Here is a 22,569-nt window from a genome sequence, read left to right on the forward strand (position 1 = left end):
AGCATGCGAAAGCAACAAAACAGCAGTGTGCAGTAAAATTAACAAATTGAACAAACCTTTGATCTGAGTAGCATGAGCATGGGAAAGCAACAAAACAGCAGTGTGCAGTAAAATTAACAAATTGAGCAAACCTTTGATCTGAGTAGCATGAGCATGGGAAAGCAACAAAACAGCAGTATGCAGTAAAATTAACAAATTGAGCAAACCTTTGATCTGAGTAGCATGAGCATGCGAAAGCAACAAAACAGCAGTATGTCAAAATGTGAGATTGTCTGTCAATGACAATGGGAGATGGGTTCAATATATGTAATGGGATAAGCAACCAAAGTCCCTGTTTGAGTGTGTCAATACAGCTAAAAGAGAAATACATCGTATAGTGATGTTCTTGTCCACCTAATTTACTTTTTAACCTGTAAACATCATTCTAGTTTGCCATAGGAAAAAGGAATCCAATAAAATAATAGTGAAAATGGGTAAAGCATATGTAATGAGATATACAGCCAATATCCCTACTTTGAGTATGTCAATACAGATAGTTATACTGCTACACGATTCTAAAAGAGAAACACATTGGAATACTGTGGATGTATAGCTATACTCACTGAGAGTGGGTTTAGTATCTGTAATGAGATAACCCCCCCCCCCAATATCCAATAGCTTACGTTCTAAATAAAAATTGGTTGGTCTTAAAGGTACAACTTGACTCCTGCTTTGTATGTTCTGAATTAAACTTAGTTGGTCTTAAAGGTGCACTTGTCCACTGCTTTGTTCTATTGCTGCAGACCAACATGGCTGCCTACTGGGATCTATCTAAATTTTATTGTGCACTTGCTTTCTCCCTGCCCCCCCCCCCCCCTGCCCCCAAATACTGGCTTCTAGGCTCCATGGTTCAAACCCCCTGTGAGAATTTTGTGAGAATCATCATCATTATCGCCTCATTTTGAGCAGGAGCTCACAGGGGCAGAGCTAAATTTTATTTTGCGCTTGCTTTCTAACCCCACCTCCCCACCCCCACCCCCCAAAAAACCCTTGCTTCTGGCCTTCACTGCTCAACCTCCCCCCCTTGAGAATTTCACTGAACTCTCAGATTTGACGAACTTTCGAATATTTTTCCCCACAAAAATGGGTGGGGGGGGGGAACCAAAACATCTAAAGCAGACAGATGGAAATCTTCATCCTGCCGCTGTGGCCACATAGCAGAAAGGAATTTAAAAAGGATGATGGGAGTCAGGTTTTACGATGGCAATTCTAATTCAAGAAGCATCTTAAGGGAGATGTTGAGCTGATAGAATTTAGTACACCTTCTGGTGATGTCAGGGGCGTGTGGCGTAGGCAAAGGAGGTGTGCAAATGAGATGTGCTAATGGCACCTCTTTTTCTACAAAATGACCCCTGTGGAAAAGCATAGAATCATAGAGTCGAAACTCACAAATACCTCCCCCTAAATTCACAAATACCTCCCCACACGCACACACTCTACTCCTGTCTGGGAAGCTCCATTGCATACAGTCAGCACCAATGTCCAGTCTGATTGGTATTCCTCATCCAATAGGAAGCCAGTCCTTTGAACCACATCTTTTACTCTGGCTCTTCTTCCACCCTTTTCGGGTCACACCCTCTTCTAAGCCTTCCCCATCCGCCCTACTAAAGCCATCTAATTATGGTTTTTGTAGCAGGAGCTCCTTTGCATATTAGGCCACACCCCCTGATGTAGCCAATCCTCTTTGTGCTTACAGTAGGTCCTGCACTAAGAGCCCTGTAAGAAGAAGAAGAATTGTAGATTTATATCCCGCCCTTCTCCCTGAATCAGAGACTCAGAGCGGCTTACAATCTCCTATAATGTTTTCTCCCCCCACAACAGACACCCTGTGAGGTGGGTGGGGCTGAGAGGGCTCTCACAGCAGCTGCCCTTTCCAGGACAACCTCTGCCAGAGCTATGGCTGACCCAAGGCCATTCCAGCAGCTGCAAGTGAAGAAGACGACTGTAGCCCTTCTCTCTGAATCAGAGAGGCTTACAATCTCCTATATCTTCTCCCCCCACAACAGACACCCTGCGAGGTGGGTAGGGCTGAGAGAGCTCTTACAGCAGCTGCCCTTTCAAGGACGACTTCTGCCAGAGCTATGGCTGACCCAAGACCATTCCAGCAGCTGAAAGCGGAGGAGTGGGGAATCAAACCCGGTTCTCCCAGATAAGAGTTCGCACACTTCACCACTACACCAAACTGGCAGGCTATCTTCTCTCCCCACAGCAGACTCCCTGTGAGGTGGGTGGGGCTGAGAGGATTCTCACAGCAGCTGCCCTTTCAAGGACAACCTCCGCCAGAGCTATGGCTGACCCAAGGCCATGCCAGCAGCTGCAAATGGAGCAGTGGGGAATCAAACCTGGTTCTCCCAGACGAGAGTCCATGCACTTCACTACTACACCAAACTGGCTCTTGGAGGATTGGCTACATCAGGGGGTGTGGTCTAATATGCAAAGGAGTTCCTGCTACAAAAAAACACTACCAAAATCCTGGTGGTTGTTGAATTGAACCACTGAGTACTTTTCTCTGATGCCACGTGTGCAGCCTAGAGAGACAGTGTAGCGGAGTGGTCAGAGGGGTGCTTTTAGCTTGCTGCATCTCTGGCCAGCCACTCCTTCATAGCCCCACAGCTCTTTGCTTCTCCACTCTGCAGCTCCCTCTTCCACACCTCAACAAAGAACTCGCTGATGTACCCTCCGTGCAAAAAAGTTACACCCTCCCCATATTTAGGATTTCCAGTCCACGGATGGGATGGAGAGGTCCCGTTTGCCAGACCCAGGAGAGGAAACCCCTGAGGCTAGCACCCCTACTGAGGTTCCTGTCTTCTCCAGACTACCCCCTAATCTCTAGGGCAGGGGTGGCCAACGGTAGCTCTCCAGATGCCTTTTTGCCTACAACTCCCATCAGCCCCAGCCACTGGCCATGCTTTTTTGCCTACAACTCCCATCAGCCCCAGCCACTGGCCATGCTTTTTTGCCTACAACTCCCATCAGCCCCAGCCACTGGCCATGCTTTTTTGCCTACAACTCCCATCAGCCCCAGCCACTGGCCATGCTTTTTTGCCTACAACTCCCATCAGCCCCAGCCACTGGCCATGCTTTTTTGCCTACAACTCCCATCAGACCCAGCCAGTGGCCATGCTTTTTTGTCTACAACTCCCATCAGCCCCAGCCAGTGGCCATGCTTTTTTGCCTACAACTCCCATCAGCCCCAGCCATTGGCCATGCTTTTTTGCCATTGGCCATGCTGGCTGGGGCTGATGGGAGTTGTAGGCAAAAAAAACACCTGGAGAGCTACCGTTGGCCACCCCTGCCCTAGAGATTAGGGGGTAGTCTGGAGAAGACAGGAACCTCAGTAGGGGTGCTAGCCTCAGGGGGGTGGGGCTGGAGATCTCCTGGAATTACTTCTCATCTCCAAACTACAGAGATCAGTTACCTAGGAGAAAATGGTAGCTTTGGAGGGTGGACAGACCTGCCCCCACTCCGGGCAAACCTGGGAAGGCGACGGCGGAGTGGTGGCCTGAGTGGTCCTCAGAGCCCACACGCTGATCCACCGTCCAGCTGTTCTCACCTTCTAGGTGAGAGTGGCAGGGCATGGGGGAGTGATCACAAAGCATCGCCTGGAGATTGGCAACAATGGTTCCCCAGGAGGAATTGGCTGGCTTGGGGGGTGGAGTCTATGGCATCATACCTGCCCAAGTTCCCACTCTTCCTCAAACCCCACCCTCTCCAGAATCTGCTCTGATGAGCCAGCTTGGTGTAGTGGTTAAGTGTGGGAGATCTCCTGGAATTACTCTTGTCTGGGAGAACCGGGTTTGATTCCCCCACTCCTCCACTTTCACCTGCTGGAATGGGCTTGGGTCAGCCATAGCTGTTGCAGAGGTTGTCCTTGAACGGGCAGTTGCTGTGAGAGCCCTCACAGCCCCACCCACCTCACAGGGTGTCTGTTGTGGGGGAGGAGGATAAAGGAGATTGTAGGCCGCTCTCAGCCTCTGTCCTTGAAAGGGCAGCTGCTGTGAGAGCCCTCTCCAGCCCCACCCACCTCACAGGGTGTCTGTTGTGGGGGAGGAAGGGAAAGGAAATTGTAGGCCGCTCTGAGCCTCTATCCTTGAAAGGGCAGCTGCTGTTAGAGCCCTCTCAGCCCCACCCACCTCACAGGGGAGTCTGTTGTGGGGGAGGAAGGAAAAGGAGATTGTAGGCTGCTCTGAGCCTCTGTCCTTGAAAGGGCAGCTGCTGTGAGAGCCCTCTCCAGCCCCACCCACCTCAAAGGGTGTCTGTTGTGGGGGAGGAAGAGAAAGGAGATTGTAGGCCGCTCTGAGCCTCTATCCTTGAAAGGGCAGCTGCTGTTTGAGCCCTCTCAGCCCCACCCACCTCACAGGGGGTCTGTTGTGGGGGAGGAAGGGAAAGCAGATTGTAGGCCCCTCTGAGCCTCTGTCCTTGAAAGGGCAGCTGCTGTGAGAGCCCTCTCCTGCCCCACCCACCTCACAAGGTGTCTGTTGTGGGGGAGGAAGGGAAAGGAGATTGTAGGCCGCTCTGAGCCTCTATCCTTGAAAGGGCAGCTGCTGTTAGAGCTCTGTCAGCCCCACCCACCTCACAGGGTGTCTGTTGTGGAGGAGGAAGGGAAAGGAGATTGTAGGCCACTCTGAGTCTCTGTCCTTGAAAGGGCAGCTGCTGTTAGAGCCCTCTCAGCCCCACCCACCTCACAGGGTGTCTGTTGTGGGGGAGGAAGGGAAAGGAGATGATAGGCCGCTCTGAGTCTCTGTCCTTGAAAGGGCAGCTGCTGTGAGAGCCCTCTCAGCCCCACCCACCTAACAGGGTGTCTGTTGTGGGGGAGGAAGGGAAAGCAGATTGTAGGCCCCTCTGAGCCTCTGTCCTTGAAAGGGCAGCTGCTGTGAGAGCCCTCTCAGCCCCACCCACCTCACCAGGTGTCTGTTGTGGGGGAGGAAGGGAAAGGAGATTTTAGGCCACTCTGAGCCTCTGTCCTTGAAAGGGCAGCTGCTGTGAGAGCCCTCTCCAGCCCCACCTACCTCACATGGCGTCTTATTGTGGGAGAGGAAGGGAAAGGAGATTGTAGGCCGCTCTGAGACTCTCATTCAGAGAGAAGGGCGGGGTATAAATCTACTTCTTCTTCTACGGCTACATGCCAGCCCCAAGGATGGACTCTATGGCATTGTCCCCACCCTGAAATCCCCTTCTGCCTAGAGATGGCAAACCTACCCCTCCTCCACTTCCTGGTGTTGGTGGTGGTCAGGGAAGATCCAGAAACTCCAGACCTCTCAGGCATCCATTTTGTTCAGGAGAACTGATCTCTGTAATCTGGAGATGGCCTGTAATGCCAGGCGATCACCAGGTCCCACCTGGAGCTTGGCTTCCTTAAAAACTCTGCTTCTAGATCTGTATGGTGCTAGGGTTTTTGGTGCCCTAGGCCAGGGCTGGCCAATGGTAGCTCTCCAGATGTTTTTCTGCCTACAACTCCCATCAGCCCCAGCCAGTATGGCCAGTGGGTGGGGCTGATGGGAGTTGTAGGCAGAAAACATCTGGAGAGCTACCGTTGGCCACCCCTGCCCTAAGCGAACTGCCCACTAGTGCTCCCCGCCCCAAATTTGAAAAGCAGAGACCTGTAGGAGAAATCAAGAAACTTGAAACTGTTTACATTTTTAAATTTGCAGTTTTTTATTTTAAATCCTTTGGCCACCCAATGAGAAGGGGGCCCTCCCTGGAGAAGACCCTGACGCTGGGAAAGACAGAAGGCAAAAGAAGAAGGGGGCGGCAGAAGAGGAGATGGCTGGACAGCGTTACTGATGTAACAAACACGAATTTGAGCAGACTTCGGAGGATGGTGGAAGATAGGAGGGCCTGGCGTGACTTGGTCCATGGGGTCGCAAAGAGTCGAACACGACTGAACAACAACAAAATTTTTAAATTTTAGGGTTTGGGGTTTTTTTTAAATGTGAGATTAAGCAATAAATATTGTGATAATAAATATACTTGATCCTTTTAGCTGGAGGTGCCAGGGACAAGACTTTCGCATGACCATTTCTACTCGATCCTTTTAGCTGGAGGTGCCAGGGACAAGACCTTGTGCGTGCGAGAAAGAAGCTCTACCACTGAGCTATGGTTCCCACCCCATGGCTCTGCTAAAGTAGAGTAGGAAGGATGAGTGGCAGAAGACTACTCCAACAGGAGTCAATTTTTAGAAACTGTAATTGGCTCTTCTTCAGCTTTTACAGTTGGTTGATTTATCCCTGACAGGCTTCAAGGGGTATAATTCACAGGCGCCGTCTGCTTTTGCGTTTCCTGGGTCTGTAACACACCTGGGGAATGCAAAACCAGGCAGGCAGCAAGCATCCGCACTCCATGACGCCTGCTTTCCATTGGGGAAGGCAGGCTCCAAGGAGCCCACATGCTGTGTGTGGGGAGAGGGGGTGTCTGATGCTGCCCCCTAGGCCAGGTGGCACCCTAAGCGGTTGCCTACTTGGACTACTCCCACGCACTGGCCATGTGTGTGAGTGGGAGAGGATCGGTCTGTCATTGGATACTAGTCATGGTGGCTGAGGGGAATCTCCACATACAGAGGCACTAAAGCACTGAATCCCAGAGCCAGGAGGCAACATCAGGGGAAGCCATCAGCCTCTTTGCTGTGTTGTTGGCCATCCAAAGGAATTCTCTGCATTGTGCGGGGGGGGGGGGGGAGGGGTTGGACTAGATGACCCTGGGGGTATCTTCCAGCTATATGATTCTAAGGGTTAATACGCATCATTTCAGACCCGTGGAGTCCGGGAGAGGTCAGACTAAGAGGAAGGTATCATACTTCAATTCCTGATTCTCTCTTGGAGAAGCTGAGGGTGGGTGGGGAGCAGAACCAGGATTTGGGAATTTGTGTCCCACAATGTTCACCATCAACTCCATGGATACTGGACAATTTGAAACATACTGGATGTTGGGGGGGGGGGGGGTTCGGGGAGGGGAATCTGACCTCTAGCTCTAAGAATGTACTGAGTTTTTGAGTTGGGGGACGAAACCTTTGCATTTCAGCCCAAATGAATCCTGCTGCGAGAACACTTTGGGCTTCAAAGAGGCAAGGCTCCCAAAGAAAACGAGCACATGACCTGTTGGGGTTGGAAAGGAGCAGTTCAGCTTCTGAGGCGCCACCTCATCTGATCGTGTCAAGTTGCCCTATGGACAGGATGGGGCCAGCTAGCCAGGGAGTGTGGAGGATTTGAGACAGCTCTTTTTTCAGGTGGCCTGATTTGGGACATAAGAACATAAGAGAAGCCATGTTGGATCAGGCCAACGGCCCATCAAGTCCAACACTATGTGTCACACAGTGGCAAAAAAATTTTATATACACACATACACTGTGGCTAATAGCCACTGATGGACCTGTGCTCCATATTTTTATCTAAACCCCTCTTGAAGGTGGCTATACTTGTGGCCGCCACCACCTCCTGTGGCAGTGAATTCCACGTTTTAATCACTCTTTGGGTGAAGAAGTACTTCCTTTTATCCGTTTTAACCTTTCTGCTCAGCAATTTCATTGAATGCCCACGAGTTCTTGTATTATGAGAAAGGGAGAAAAGTACTTCTTTCTCTACTTTCTCCATCCCATGCATTATCATGCCTCAAATCCACTCCAAAATGGCCGTCTGTTACCACCCAGTAAGTCAGTCAGCAGTGCCAATCAGAATATGAGGGTTGAGGAACCATTCGGAAATATAAAGAGAGAGTTGAAGCAAAGCTTGTGTTTTAACACAACACGAAACGATAAATGACACAAAAAAATTCTGCAGCGTAGAATCACAGAGTAGGAAGGGATCTCTGGGGTGACCTAATCCAACCCTCTGCACAGTGCAGGAAATTCACAAATGCCTCCCCCCCCACACCACCCCCAATAACACACGCTCCATGCCCAGAAGATGGCAAAACAAATCGCGAGGATCTCAACCCAAAAATAAGCCTCCAGGAACCCTGGCCAAATAGCAGCCTCTGTAGCAAACGTAGCTAAACTAACCAAATTAATGCCCAGCATTCCAAAAAAGTATCCCCAACCCTCCTCCCAGACACACTAATACAAGAATTATGGTAAATTACAAATCTGATGTGGTCCTCTGCAATTCTATTGAGAAAGGGTGAAACTCATTACTAAGTAGTTAGCTGTTAATACCCAAAGTCGAAAGGGGCTACAAAGTGGCGAGACTCCCAAAACATCACAGAAGGCCGGACAGGGGAGGGGTTAGGGTTCAGAAACACCTCTCTAGAACTGCTGGTCAGGTAAAAATATTTGTGAATTAAGGACGCTGGCTGTACACACTAGGTTTATGCAGTAGATACCCTCAGCTTGTCGATTTCTTCATAGGATTTTTTTTTTGGGGGGGGGGAATGTTTTTTCCAGTTTTGCAGATGCCAGAAAGAGTTAGATAAGCTGAAGTAGCAAATTTCACATAAGAAGGTGACCAATAAAAAGACGCTTCTTTGTGAAACTACTTTCTCATCCTTTCTGAACCTCCAGCAGTTGGATGTTCATAGAACAGCCTCATCAGTATTGGCTACAGGGAAGTTTCACCCTTGTGTGGATTCTCTGAGGAACATGAAAGTCAGATCTCTACCTCAAGCTCTTACCACATGCTGAGCATTTATGAAGTTCCTCCCTTGTGTGGAGTTCTGTTCTGTGAATTTAATCTGATTCTGCACTAGGATTCAAAAGGTTTTCCCATGTGAGTTCTCTGATGCTGTAGAAGACTAGAACTGTCAATGAATCTCTTTCTGCATTCAAAGCATTCAAACGTTTTCTCTCCTGTATGGGTTTTCTTATGCATGTTAAAATACCCCCTCTGCCTGAATCTCTTTCCACACTGAGAGCATTCAAAAGGTTTCTCCCCTGTGTGCGTTCTTTTATGGTCTTTAAGATAGCCACTCCGACCAAATCTCTTTCCACATTCTGAGCATTCAAATGGTTTCTCCCCTGTGTGGGTCCTTTGATGCACTTTAAGACCGCTACTTTGACTGAATCTCTTTCCACACTCCAAACATTCAAAAGGTTTCTCCCCTGTGTGGCTTCTTCGGTGCACTTGAAGATTTCTATTTGTACGTAATATCTTTCCACACTCTGAGCAGGCAAAACGTTTGTCTCCTGTGTGGGTTCTTTGATGCTTTTGAAGAAGGCTATGTGTACTCAATCTCTTCCCACACTCTGAGCATTCAAAAGGTTTCTCCCCTGTGTGGGTTCTTTTATGGTCTTGAAGATGGCTACTCTGAATGAATCTCTTTCCACACTCTGAACATTCAAAAGGTTTGACGCCTGTGTGGGTTCTTTGATGATACCTAAGATAGCTACGTGCACTGAATCTTTTTCCACACTCTAAGCAGTGAAAAAGTTTCTCCCCTGTGTGGGTTCTTTGATGCTTTTGAAGATGGCTATGTGTACTGAATCTCTTCCCACACTCTGAGCATTCAAAAGGTTTCTCCCCTGTGTGAGTTCTTTTATGGTCTTGAAGATGGCTACTCTGAATGAATCTCTTTCCACACTCTGAACATTCAAAAGGTTTGACGCCTGTATGGGTTCTTTGATGATACCTAAGATGGCTATGTGTACTGAATCCCTTTCCGCACTCTACGCATTCAAATGGCTTTTCCCCTGTGTGGGTTCTTGTATGCACTAGAAGACTGCCATTATGACGGAATCTCTTTCCACACTCCAAACATTCAAAAGGTTTCTCCCCTGTGTGGGTTCTTTGATGCTTTTGAAGACAGGACCTCAGACTGAATCTCTTTCCACACTCTGAGCATTCCAAACGTTTCTCCCTGGTGTGGGTTCTTTTATGTTTTCGGTTACTATGGCTGAATCTCTTTCCACATTCTGAATATTCAAGTGGATTCTCCCCGGCATGGGTTATTTTATGCACTTTAAGACTGCCACTATGAGTGTATCTCTTTCCACACTCTGAGCATTCATACGGTTTCTCCCCTGTGTGGGTTCTTTTATGATACTGAAGACTGTTACTATATCTGAACCTCTTCCCACACTGTGAGCATTCAAAAGGCTTCTCCCCTGTGTGGGTTCTTTTATGCACTTGAAGACTGCCATTCTGAGTGAATTTCTTCCCACACTCTGAGCATTGATAGGGTTTCTCTCCCCTTTGCATTCTTCGGTTCACATGAAGCTGTGATCTATACTTGAAGTACTTTCCAAGCTGAATGGATTTACTCATCTTCATCATCATTTGCTTTGGAAAATGTACATTACATATTCTTCTATCTCTCTTTTCAACCAAACGGCTGTCTTTCTTTCTCTTAGGGATGCCTTGATTCCAGATGCTGCCTTTCTGGTCTTCATTATTAGCTGGATGAAGTTCCTCACCCTCCTTATTCCTCTGATCGTCCTCCTCTGGAATAAATAGAGAGAGCATCAGAGCATTTTTTGAACAGGAACACACAGGAACACAGTTCTGGCTGGCTTAAGAACATAAGAGAAGCCATTTCGAATCAGGCCAATGGCCCATCCTGTCCAACACTCTGTGTCAAACAGTGGCCAAAAAACCCCAAATGCCACCAGTGGGACCAGGACACTAGAAGCCCTCCCACTGTCCCCCCCCCCCAAGCAACCTAAATACAGAGCCTCACTAAGCCCCCAGAAATACAGAACATAAGAGAAGCCATGTTGGATCAGGCCAGTGGCCCATCCAGTCCAACACTCTGTGTCACATAAGAACATAAGAGAAGCCATGTTGGATCAGGTCAATGGACCATCCAGTCCAACACTCTGTGTCACATAGTGGCCAAAACACCCAGGTGCCATCAGGAGGTCCATCAGTGGGGCAAGAACACTAGAAGTCCTTACACTGTTGCCTCTCCCAAGAACCAAGAATACAGAGCATCACTACCCCAGACAGAGAGTTCCAACAATACATTGTGGCTAATAGCCACTGATGGACCTCTGCTTCATATGCTTATCCAATCCCCTCTTGAAGCTGTCTATGTTTGTAGCCACTGCCACCTTCTGTGGCAGTGAATTCCACGTGTTAATCACCCTTTGGGTGAAGGACTTCCTTTTATCCCTTCTAACCTGACTGCTCAGCAATTTCATGGAGTGCCCACGAGTTCTCGTATTGTGAGAAAGGGAGAAAAGGACTTCTTCCTCTACTTTCTCCATTCCATGCATCATCTTGTAAACCTCTTATCATGTCACCCCTCAGTCGATGGTTCTCCAAGCTAAAGAGCCCCAAGCGTTTTAACCTTTCTTCATAGGGAAAGTGTTCCAACCCTTTGGCTTGGTGTCAGGGTGCGTGGCCTAATACGTAAATGAATTCCTGCTGGGCTTTTTTGTAGAAAAAGCCCTGGAGAGCATTAGCACCTGGGAGGGCAGGCAAGGTCCAAAATCTGCAGTAGGAAAGGATCGGCAGCCCTTTGGCCTTGTCCACCTTGGCTGATCTTAACTAACCTCCCATCTTTCCCCAGAAAATCCAGGATTTAAGTATGCCACAGCCTTTCAAGAGCCACAGGTGAGCTCCTGACCACAAAGAGCTTGTGAGCCTACACATTCCATGCCCTAGATGGCTTCCCTCCTGTCTTGCCCATTGGGCAATCCATCAGTGGCTATTAGCCACAGTGTGTGTGTGTATGTATATATATATATATATATATATATATATATATATATATTTGGCCGCTGTGTGACACAGAATGTTGGACTGGATGGGCCATTGGCCTGATCTAACATGGCTTCTCTTATGTTCTTATGTTCTTATGTCTATCAAACTATGAGTCCCTTAGAAGGGAAGCAGGAAAGTCCCATAAGTGTCCCTTGCCTGTTCCCTTGACAGAACCGTGAAAGATACTCACTCTCAGCCAGCCCACTGGGGAAGGAAATCAGCTCTTGAGATCTGTTTGAGGAACCTTGCAGCCTTTCTTTGGATGCAAGGCTTCTGTCCGTCTCCACCATGGAATCTAAGAAATAAACAATAATAAATCAAGGGGAAGGGTATATTTTAATGTCGGGGAACAGCGAAAAGAAGATCTGGCCCCTTCCAGAGTCTTTCTGAGAGCTAGGGTTGCCAAGTCCAATTTAAGAAATATCTGGGGACTTCGGGGGTGGAGCCAGGAGACTTTGGGGTGGAGCCAGGAGACATTGGGGTGGAGCCAAGATCAAGGCTGTGACAAGCATAATTGAACTCCAAAGGGAGTTCTGGCCATCACATTTAAAGGGACAGCACACCTTCCATAGGAAGTAATGAAGGATAAGGACACCTTTTTGGGGGGCTCATAGAATTGGACCCCTTTGTCCAATCGTTTTGAAACTTGGGGAATATTTTGGGGGAGGCGCTAGATGCTGTACTGAAAATCTGGTGCATCTACCTCAAAAAACAGCCCCCCCCCAGAGCCCCAGATACCCGCGGATCAATTCTCCATTATTTTCTATGGGAATAAATCTCCCTAGGGAATAACAGAGTTCCCAGCAGACATTTCCCTCCCCTCCCCCCGCTTTCTGACGACCCTGAAGCGGGGGGAGGCCTCCAAACCGGGGGATCCCCTGCCCCCACCTGGGGATTGGCAACCCTACTGAGGGCCCTTCATCCCTTCTTTGCCTCAGTCCTGGACACCTTTTCTGGCTTGGGTGATGGCCACAACATTGGCCTCAGTTGCCTCTAGGCAAGTGATGGGACAGGAAGCAAAACAGTGTGTCGCTTTTCAATATTTGGATACGTGTCTTATCACAATGGCAGCAATTTGCACCTTTGGAGCCTATGAAGGATCCTTACCCAGAGAGGCCACGCTCCCATAGTTCTCCAGCATGACTTCCCTGTGGAGAGCTCTTTGGTCCGGATCCAGCAGGGCCCACTCTGCCTCGGTGAAATACACAGCCACCTCCTTGAAGGAAAAGGGAGACTGAAAGGAAAGCAGATTCCCTCAGATTCCCTCATCAGAAACTGTGCCGGGCAGAGATTGCACACTGGAAGGGAGTAGTCTGGGAGGGTACCGATGCATGGCTTGGCATAGGTAAAGGGAGTGGTGCTCAAAGCCTCAGTTGCCTGGAGACCTTGTAGAAACTGCAGGAGCAAAAGCTCCTGAGAAAGGTGTGTGTGTGTGGGAGGAAATCCAGGCTGTCCTTTGCTCAAATCCCCTACCTGAACTGGAGCCTCAGCAGACATTTCCGCACCTCTGAAAAGACTACGGTTCCACACCGTTTCTTCACTGCCTGGAAGGAGAAAGTAACAGTGTTTTCCTTGACCTTTCTATTCCATTTGCTTGTTTGCGCTCTGCTTCAGGCACTCTTTTCTCAAGGGTGTGAAAACCTCGCCCCATGAAAAACTAAACACATTTTTAAAACACTTCTTTCTAAATTCCTATGAGAGGCAGAAGAGAAGTGCCTGATAGCGCATGAGCCTCAGGGGTTATGAGTGCTTTCAACGTATTTCATAGAATCATAGAGTTGGAAGGGACCACCGGGGTCATCTAGTCCAACCCGCTGCACAATGCAGGAAACGCACAAATTTTGTTGTTGCACAGTCGAGTCCGACTCTTTGCGACCCCATGGACAAAGTCACACAAGGCCCTCCTGTCTCACCATCCTCCAAAGTCTGCTCAAATTCGTGTTTGTTACATCAGTAACGCTGTCCAGCCATCTCATCTTTTGCCATCCCCTTCTTCTTTTGCCTTCTGTCTTTCCCAGCATCAATGTCTTCTCCAGGGAGTGCCCCCTTCTCATTTGGTGGCCAAAGTATTTGAGCTTCAGCTTCAGCATCTAACCTTCCAGTGAACAGTCTGGGTTGATCTCCCTTAGGACTGACTGATTGGATCTTCTTGCAGTCCAAGGGACTCTCAAGAGTCTTCTCCAGCACCACATCTCAAAAGCATCTATTCTTCTGTGCTCGGCCTTCCTTATGGTCCAGCTCTCACAACAATACATTACTACTGGGAATACCATCGCTTTGACTACACGGACTTTTGTTGGCAGGGTGATGTCTCGACTTTTTATTATACTGCCCAGGTTCGCCATAGCTGTCCTCCCAAGGAGCAAACGTCTTTTAATTTCATGGCCACAGTCACCATCTACAGTGATCTTGGATTCCAGAAATGTGAACTCACAAATACCTCCTCCTAAATTCACAGTGTTTTTATTGCTGTCAGATGGCCATCTAGTCTCTGTTTAAAAACCTCCAAGGAAGGAAAGCCCACCACCTCCCGAGGAAGCCTGTTCCACTGAGGAACCACTCTAACAGTCAGGACGTTCTTCCTAATGTTGGGCCAGAAACTCTTTTGATTTAATTTCAACCTGTTGGTTCTGGCCCTACCTTCTGGGGCCACAGAAAACAATTTTAGACCTGGGTCTGATTTGGGGGAGGTGGGAAGAGATGTGGTGGAAATGAAATTGCAGAGAGCCAGTTTGGTGTAGTGGTTAAGTGAGTGGACTCTTATCTGGGAGAACCAGATTCCCCACTCCTCCACTTGCACCTGCTGGAATGGCCTTGGGTCAGCCATAGCTCTGGTGGAGGTTGTCCTTGAAAGGGCAGCTGCTGTGAGAGTCCTCTCAGCCTCACCCACCTCACAGAGTGTCTGTTGTGCGGGAGGAAGATAAAGGAGATTGTGAGCCACTCTGAGATTCGGAGTGGAGGACGGGATATAAATCCAATGTCGTCGTCTTCTTCATATCACTGTCGTATTTGGCCCAGATCTGACTTGGAGGCATTGGGAAAATCCAGGGTTAAGCTCCTCCCAAAACACCCCCCCCCCTTGGGGCATGCCAGCCAAAGCCCGCCAGCCGCATTCCAACATTCTGTTTCTGCCAGATGACCTGAGAAGCACGAGCACAGAAGCCCCCATAAAGTTTTTTTTCAACCTCTCCTTCCCCAGAAGATGGAAGTTTCCTTTGTTCACCCAGCTGAAAAGCTCTACTGAGATTGGTCTACTGCAGGAGAGGCCAACAGTAGCTCTCCAGAAGTTTTTTTTTGCCTACAATTCCCATCAGCCCCAGCCATTGGCCATGCTGGCTGGGGCTGATGGAAGTTGTAGGCAAAAATCATCTGGAGAGCTACCGTTGGCCACCCCTGGTCTACCTTATGGCAAAGAGGGTGAAATGTAAATATTTTAATTAATGTGAGGAATTGCCTTCCATACATTTGTTTAATTAGTGGACACCGTGTTCCATAAATTAACTCTTTTTTTGGGAACCAGTTTGGTGTAGTGGTGAAGTGTGTGGACTCTTATCTGGGAGAACCGGGTTTGATTCCCCACTCCGCCACTTAGAGCTGCTGGAATGGCCTTGGGTCAGCCATAGCTCTGGCAGAGGTTGTCCTTGAAAGGGCAGCTGCTGTGAGAGCCCTCTCAGCCCCACCCACCTCACAGGGTGTCTGTTGTGGGGGAAGAAGGGAAAGGAGACTGTAAGCTGCTTTGAGTCTCTGATTCAGAGAGAAAGGCGGGGTATAAATCTGCAATTCTTCTTCTTGAAGAAGTGTTTAATCTTTCCTGCTGACCCGAACCCTCTACACATCAAATGTACTGGGCCCTCCAACAGGGCTAGCTCGTCCACTAGGTGAACTAGATGGTTGCCTAGGGCACTGAAAGGGAGGGGGCACCGAATTGGGTTCCCCCCCCTCCCAGTGCCCAAGGCAACCGCCTAAATTTGCCTCCCTCCCCCTGCCGCCACCAACATCAGCCCCCTCCCTTCTTCAAGGACTCCCACTGCCCCTCCACCACACTCCCGCCACCCTCCCCGCAAAGCTCGCCACAACAACACTGAGCCCCACTACCGGCTTCTCACAGCCGCATCTGCATGTTTTGTGAAGAGACAGATGGAGGAGACTTCGCTCCCCCCTTTCCGGTTCTGGAAAGGAGGGGGGAGAAGCCTCCTCCATCTGTCTCTTCACAAAATGCGCAGACGCAGCTGTGAGAAGCCGGCAGTAGGGCTCAGCATCGTCATGGCGAGCTGGGGGGGTAAGTAGAGGTCGGGGGGTGAGTGGAGCGTGGTGGCGGGGGGGGGAGCCTGCCTAGGACGCCAATCATTGCTACTTGACTGCGGCTGATACTGCTGATATCTTTGAGCAAACTAAGTTGCCTACTTCAAGGGTGGCCAACGGTAGCTCTCCAGGTATTTTTTTGCCTACAACTCCCATCAGCCCCATGCTGGCTGGGGCTGATGGGAGTTGTAGGCAAAAAAAAACACCTGGAGAGCTACCGTTGGCCACCCCGGGCCTACGTTAATTATGCCTTATGTGCTTACACCATCCAGGCCGTCCTAAATTAATTCTGATTTCTGGTTTTAATGGTTTTGATTGTTTAATTGTGCTGAAGTTTAATTGTTGGTTTTAATAATAGAATCCTAGAGTTGGAAGAGACCTTCAGGGTCATCTAGTCCAACCCCCTGCACAATGCAGGAAACTCACAAAAACCTCCCCCTAAATTCACAGGATCTTCATTGCTGTCAGATGGCCATCTAGCCTCTGTTGAAAAGCCTCCAAGGAAGGAGAGCCCACCACCTCCTGAGGAAGCCTGTTCCACTGAGGAACCACTCTAACGGTGTTGAGCCAGAAACTCTTTTGATTTAATTTCATAAGAACATAAGAACATAAGAGAAGCCATGTTAGATCAGGCCAATGGCCCATCCAGTCCAACATTCTGTGTCACACAGCGGCCAAATATATATACACACACACACACACACACTGTGGCTAATAGCCACTGATGGACCTCTGCTCCATATTTTTATCTAACCCCTTCTTGAAGGTGGCTATGCTTGTGGACGCCACCACCTCCTGTGGCAGTGAATTCCACATGTTAATCACCCTTTGGGTGAAAAAGTACTTCCTTTTATCCGTTTTAACCTGTCTGCTCAGCAATTTCATCGAATGCCCACGAGTTCTTGTATTGTGAGAAAGGGAGAAAAGTACTTCTTTCTCTACTTTCTCCATCCCATGCATTATCTTGTAAACTTCTATCATGTCACCCCTCAGTCGACGTTTCTCCAAGCTAAAGAGCCCTAAGCGTTTCAACCTTTCTTCATAGGGAAGGTGTTCCAGCCCTTTAATCATTTTAGTTGCCCTTTTCTGAACTTTCTCCAATGCTATAATATCCTTTTTGAGGTGCGGCGACCAGAACTGCACACAGTACTCCAAATGAGACCGCACCATCGATTTATACAGAGGCATTATGATACTGGCTGATTTGTTTTCAATTCCCTTCCTAATAATTCCCAGCATGGCGTTGGCCTTTTTTATTGCAAACGCACACTGTCTTGACATTTTCAGTGAATTATCTACCATGACCCCAAGATCTCTCTCTTGGTCTGTCTCTACCAGTTCACACCCCATCAACCCATTGGTTCTGGTCCTACTTTCCGGGGCCACAGAAAACAATTCCACCCCATCCTCTATAGGACAACCCTTCAAGTCCTTCAAGATGGTGATCATATCACGTCTTAGCCGCCTCCTCTCCAGGCTAAACATAATGGTTTTATTATGTTGGAATCCGCGCTGAGCCCTTACAGGAAAGGGCGGAATATAAAATTTTCAGAAATAAATAAAAATAAAATATCCAGTCACAAAGGGCCCTTACCACAGAAGCAGGTATCTTGGGCACATTCCTGGGCCTGCCCTCTCTCCTCTTGCTCCAAGAAAGTTCCTTTTGCCTCAGGGAATGTCGCTTCTATCTTCAAGGATGGTCGGCATGACTGGGAAAGCTGTGAGGGAAATTAATTAACGTATGGCAATGTGTATCGTAGCCGGAAGATCCTAAGACTGTCTAGCAGCCAGAAGTTCTTGTTAGAGTTATGCACCACTAGGTGGTGGGCTAGACTTGTTTTTAAGACAAGAGATATTTTAGAGGCGGGTTGCCATTGCCTGCCTCTGCCTCACAGCTCAGGTATTCCTTGGAGGTCGCCCATCCAAGGACAAGCTGAGACCGATCCTGCAGCTTCTGAGATCTGAGGAGATCCAGCTAACCTGGGCTTTTCAGATCAGGGATCAGTGAGGGAGAGGGGTAAGAGAAGGAATGGAAGAGACCAAGGAACAGATTGAGCAAAGCATAAGAACATAAGAGAAGCCATGTTGGATCAGGCCAATGGCCCATCCAGTCCAACTCTCTGTGTCACATAAGAACATAAGAGAAGCCCTGTTGGATCAGGCCAATGGCCCATCCAGTCCAACACTGTGTCACATAAGAAAGACAGGTTGCTTACCTGTAACTGTAGATCTTCGAGTGGTCATCTGTGCAGTCACACTTGTGGGATACTGCGCCTGCGCGGGTCCCCGATCGGTATCTGTAAGAAAGCCCGGGAATTTTCCGCGGTCGGCGCCACTGGGCATGCGCAGGCGTCCCATTGCGCACGCCCAACGGCGCCACCGCGGTAATCCCGCCAGTTCCTTCATGACCGCTGAAAAAAGCCCCCCATAAGAGGGAGACCGTCAGCAGTGGGGAAGGAGGGCGGGTAGTGTGACTGCACAGATGACCACTCGAAGATCTACAGTTACAGGTAAGCAACCTGTCTATCTTCTTCGTGGTCTCTGTGCATCACACTTGTGGGAGATTAGCAAGCAAGGCATACCTGGAGGTGGGAAGACGGTCAACCGGAGACGACAGATTGCAGCACCGCAGTCCCCAACCGAGTCCTCTGCTGAGCATGCACGTCCAGCGCGTAGTGCTTCATGAAGGCATGCGGGGAGGACCAGGTGGCAGCTTTGCAGACGTCCGCCAAGGAGACGCCCTTCAGGAACGCCACCGATGTCGCCATTGCTCTGGTGGAGTGTCCGCGAACAGGTCCTGGCAGCGGCCTCTTTGCTAGGAGGTAACAGGTCTTGATGGTCTCCGTCAGCCACTTCGAGAATCGCTGAGAAGAGATCCTAGACCCTAGCCTGGGCGAAGTATATGAGACGAACAGCTGTTGGTCCCTGCGAAAGGCTTTAGAGCGCTTTAGGTAAAAGAGTAAGGCACGCCTGACGTCTAGGGAGTGTAGCCTCCGCTCCTCGTCCGAGGAGGGGTTAGGGAAGAAGGTGGGTAGGCAAACCTCAAGATTGAGGTGGAATTGGGAGGGTACCTTGGGAAGGAAGTTGATATCTGGGGCCAGGGAGACACCAGATTCTGTAAAGGCTAGGTAGGGGTAGTCGCAGCGCATCGCCGTGAGTTCCCCCACGCGACGAGCAGAGGTGATGGCCACGAGGAAGGCAGTCTTCCAGGACAGGAGGTGCAGAGAGCACGTGGCCATAGGTTCAAAGGGGCGCCTGGTTAGCATGTCTAGGACCAGAGTCAAGTCCCACAGCTGGGTGGGAGGTCTAGATGGTGGATGTAGTCTAAATAGTCCCCTCATAAACTTTTTGGACTGAGGGTGGGCGAAAACTGAGTATCCGCCCACAGGGTCGTGAAAGGCAGATATTGCTGCCAAGTAGACCTTGATGGACGAGAAGACTAGGCCTGCGTCGACTAGAGACAATAGGAAGTCGAAGATTGCCGGCAGGCCTGCCCTCTGTGGTGTGCCTGGCCGGTCGGCCAGAAAGTTGGAGAATTTCTTCCACTTTCTATCGTAGGAAGCCCTGGTAGAGGGTTTTCTGCTATTTAGTAGGACTTCCTGGACCCTGCTGGAGAAGTCTAGGGGTCTATGAGCCACGCTGTCAGTTTCAGGTGCGGCACATTGTGGTGCAGCACTAGCCCCCCTTGAGATGACAGGAGGTCTGGGTCCGCTGGGAAGTGGTAGAAGTTCCTCCCTGCCATGCGTAGTAGGGAGGAGAACCAGTTCTGACGTGGCCACCAGGGGGCCACTAGGATGCAGCGTGGCCTGTCCCTGGCTATCTTGTTGAGTACCCTCGTCAAAAGGGGGAGGGGCGGAAAGAGATAGAGGAAGCGGCCCTCCCAGGAGATGAGAAGGCCGTCCCCGAGGGATGCCGGGTCGGCACCCCCTCTGGAGCAGAACCTGGGACACTTCTTGTTGTGTGCTGTGGCGAAGGCGTCCAGCTGAGGGTAACCCCACAGCTGGAAGACTGGCTGCAGGAAGCGCCACTGGAGTTCCCACTCGTGCGGTGAGGCCCCCCCTCTGCTCAGGGAGTCCGCCTGTATGTTGAGGACCCCTGGGAGGTGCGCGGCCTTGACGAAGATGTCGTGCTGGATGCATTCCGCCCATAAGTCCATTGCCAGTGCGCAAAGGCGACGGGACACTGTTCCACCCTGTCTGTTGATGTATGCCAGGGCGGTGGTGTTGTCTGTGAGCAGAGCCACCGTCTTCCCTGTCAGCTTCGGGCGGAATGAACGCAGAGCAAAGTGGATTGCTAACAGTTCCAGGTAGTTTATGTGTTGCAGGGCCAGCTTGGGTGGCCACTGGCCCCCCACGCACAGTCCTTCCATGTGAGCGCCCCATCCCCACTGGGAAGCGTCCGTGGTGATGGTCACTGTGGGGGCCGGAAGGTGGAAGGGCGCTCCTTGGCAGATGTTGTCCTTTGACCCCCACCAGTGAAGCGAGTGGAGCGCCATGGGGGGAATAGTGAACCTCTTTCGAGGTGAGTCCCTGGTTGGGCGGAACTGACGTAGGAACCATAGCTGCATGTTCCTCATCCTCAGTTTCGCGAAGAGAAGCACGCTTGTCGTCGCTGCCATCAGGCCCAGCATCCGCTGGATCTGTTTGACTGTGCCCCATCCCTGCCTCTGGAGCAATTGTACAGAGCTGGTAATGTCTTTTGCCCTTTGGGCGGGTAAGAACGCTCGGTGCAGGTTTGTATCCAGCACTGCTCCTATAAACTGCACTGACCTTGATGGGGTGAGTTTCGATTTTTCTAGGTTGACCTGTAGGCCCAGGGCATCCAGGAGGCGTAGCGTGGACGTGATGTGAGCAGATAGGCTTTCCCTTGAACTGGCTACCAGGAGCCAGTCGTCTATGTATGGGAAGACCATCACCCCTTGTAGCCTGAGGTGGGCAGCCACTACGCTCATCATTTTTGTAAACACCCTGGGTGCTGTGGAAAGTCCGAATGGTAGGGCCGTGAACTGGAAGTGCTGCGGGCCTACCGCAAACCTTAGAAACCGTCTGAACTCTGGGTGGATGCTGATGTGGAAATAGGCATCCTTGAGATCTAGGGTGGCCATCCAATCGCCTTGGTTGATGAGGGGCAGGATGGATTGCAGTGTGGACATCCGGAACTTGCGGTATAGGATGAACTTGTTCAGATTCCGAAGGTCCATGATGGGTCTCAGTCCCCCGTCCCTCTTGGGAACCAGGAAGTAACGGGAGTAGAAACCCCCGGGACTGTCCTCTGGAGGTACTTCCTCTATGGCTTGTTTCTGTAGGAGGGTGGCCACCTCTGCCAGCAGCGGTGGGGAGGGGGGGGTGGTAACCACCACGGACTGGTTTGGAATCTGAGCAAAGTCTAATTTGTAGCCCTCTTTGATGATGGAGAGAGCCCACCTGTCTGAGGAGACCTGCTCCCAGGCAGGGAGGAAGGGGCGGAGGCGGATGGTGCAGCGGGCAGGGGCGACGATGCGTGGGACAGAAAAGTCAAAGTCCCTGCTTGGAGGGGCGGGCACCCTTAGGTTTGCCTGAATGCTGGGTGGTGTAGCGCCCCCTGTTAGTGTTATTGCCCGAATAGGCCTGCTTGTCGGGCTGCGAAGGGCGTGGGCGCCACTGTTGGTCTGTGGACGACTTGTGGGAGGGTTTCCTAGTCCAGGATCTACTCCACTGTCTAGCCCTGGGCTGTCTGGAGGGTGCCTGCACTCCCAGGCTCTTGGAGATCTTAAGGTTCTTATCTAGTTCCTGCAGGGCGTTATCTGTAGTGGAACTAAAGAGCCCGTCCCCCTCAAACGGCAGGTCCTCGATAAGTGCCCTGGTGTCCTGCTGCAGGGCGGTGGACCTCAGCCAGGAGTGCCTGCGGATGGCGATAGCGGACATGATGTGTGAGGCAGAGACGTCCACTAGGTGCTTTGCAGTTGTCAATTGCTGCTTGGCCACCTTCAGGCCCTCCTGCTGCAGTTTCTTGGCAGCCGCTTTTTTGTCCTCAGGCAGGGCGGATAGGAGCGGGGACAACTGTTCCCACATGGCGTATTGATATCTCGCCATGCAGGCTGTGTAGTTGGAGGCCTTGGCACCCAAGGATGCTGCAGAATAGATCTTCCTGCCCATGGAGTCTAGCTTCTTCCCCTCCTTGTCAGGGGGGGCAGAATGCACCTTGCGCGACCTCGAGGAAGACGAGACGATGGCTGAGTTGGGTGTTGGATGAGTGAATAAAAACTCAGCCCCCGCCTCCTGGATCTTGTATATGTGATCCAACTTCCTTGAGGACACCGGTGCCGATGATGGCTTTTTCCATGGGTCCTTGAGTGCCTGCAACATGACCCTGGTCATCGGTAGGGCTATGGCTGTGGAGGCGTCGCGTTGGACGATATCGAAGACGCTATCGTCCACCACTGGCTTGGGTTGCGAGATGGGTAACGCGATGGTCGATGCCATCCTCTTGATCATCTCCGCATAGGAGCTCAGGTCCTCGGAGGGTGAAACCGGGAGGTCCTCCGCAGTATTTGGGTCGGGCGAGGGTTCCCAGGTCCTCCCCTCGTCGCTCTCCGAACCCGATGGCTCGGACTCTTCAC

The 22,569-nt window shown here is 50.4% G+C and overlaps 2 protein-coding genes across 4 annotated transcripts in view; both read right to left on the bottom strand.

The window, feature by feature from the left end:
• LOC132571063 (zinc finger protein 883-like) overlaps positions 1-22,569 on the bottom strand; it is a 661,721-nt gene that overhangs the window by 558,460 nt on the left and 80,692 nt on the right. The gene's annotated exons all lie outside the window — the stretch shown is intronic.
• On the bottom strand, positions 8,712-10,229 carry LOC132570942 (gastrula zinc finger protein XlCGF17.1-like). The gene is made up of 4 exons (XM_060237577.1): positions 10,176-10,229; positions 9,920-10,043; positions 9,272-9,841; positions 8,712-9,127 (listed from the first exon to the last, which is right to left on the bottom strand). The coding sequence occupies exons 1-4, from the start codon at positions 10,227-10,229 to the stop codon at positions 8,712-8,714; spliced, it is 1,164 nt and encodes a 387-aa protein (XP_060093560.1).

This window comes from Heteronotia binoei, chromosome 5 (genome assembly GCF_032191835.1).
Source record: "Heteronotia binoei isolate CCM8104 ecotype False Entrance Well chromosome 5, APGP_CSIRO_Hbin_v1, whole genome shotgun sequence".
In the NCBI taxonomy this organism is placed as follows: Eukaryota; Metazoa; Chordata; class Lepidosauria; order Squamata; family Gekkonidae; genus Heteronotia; species Heteronotia binoei.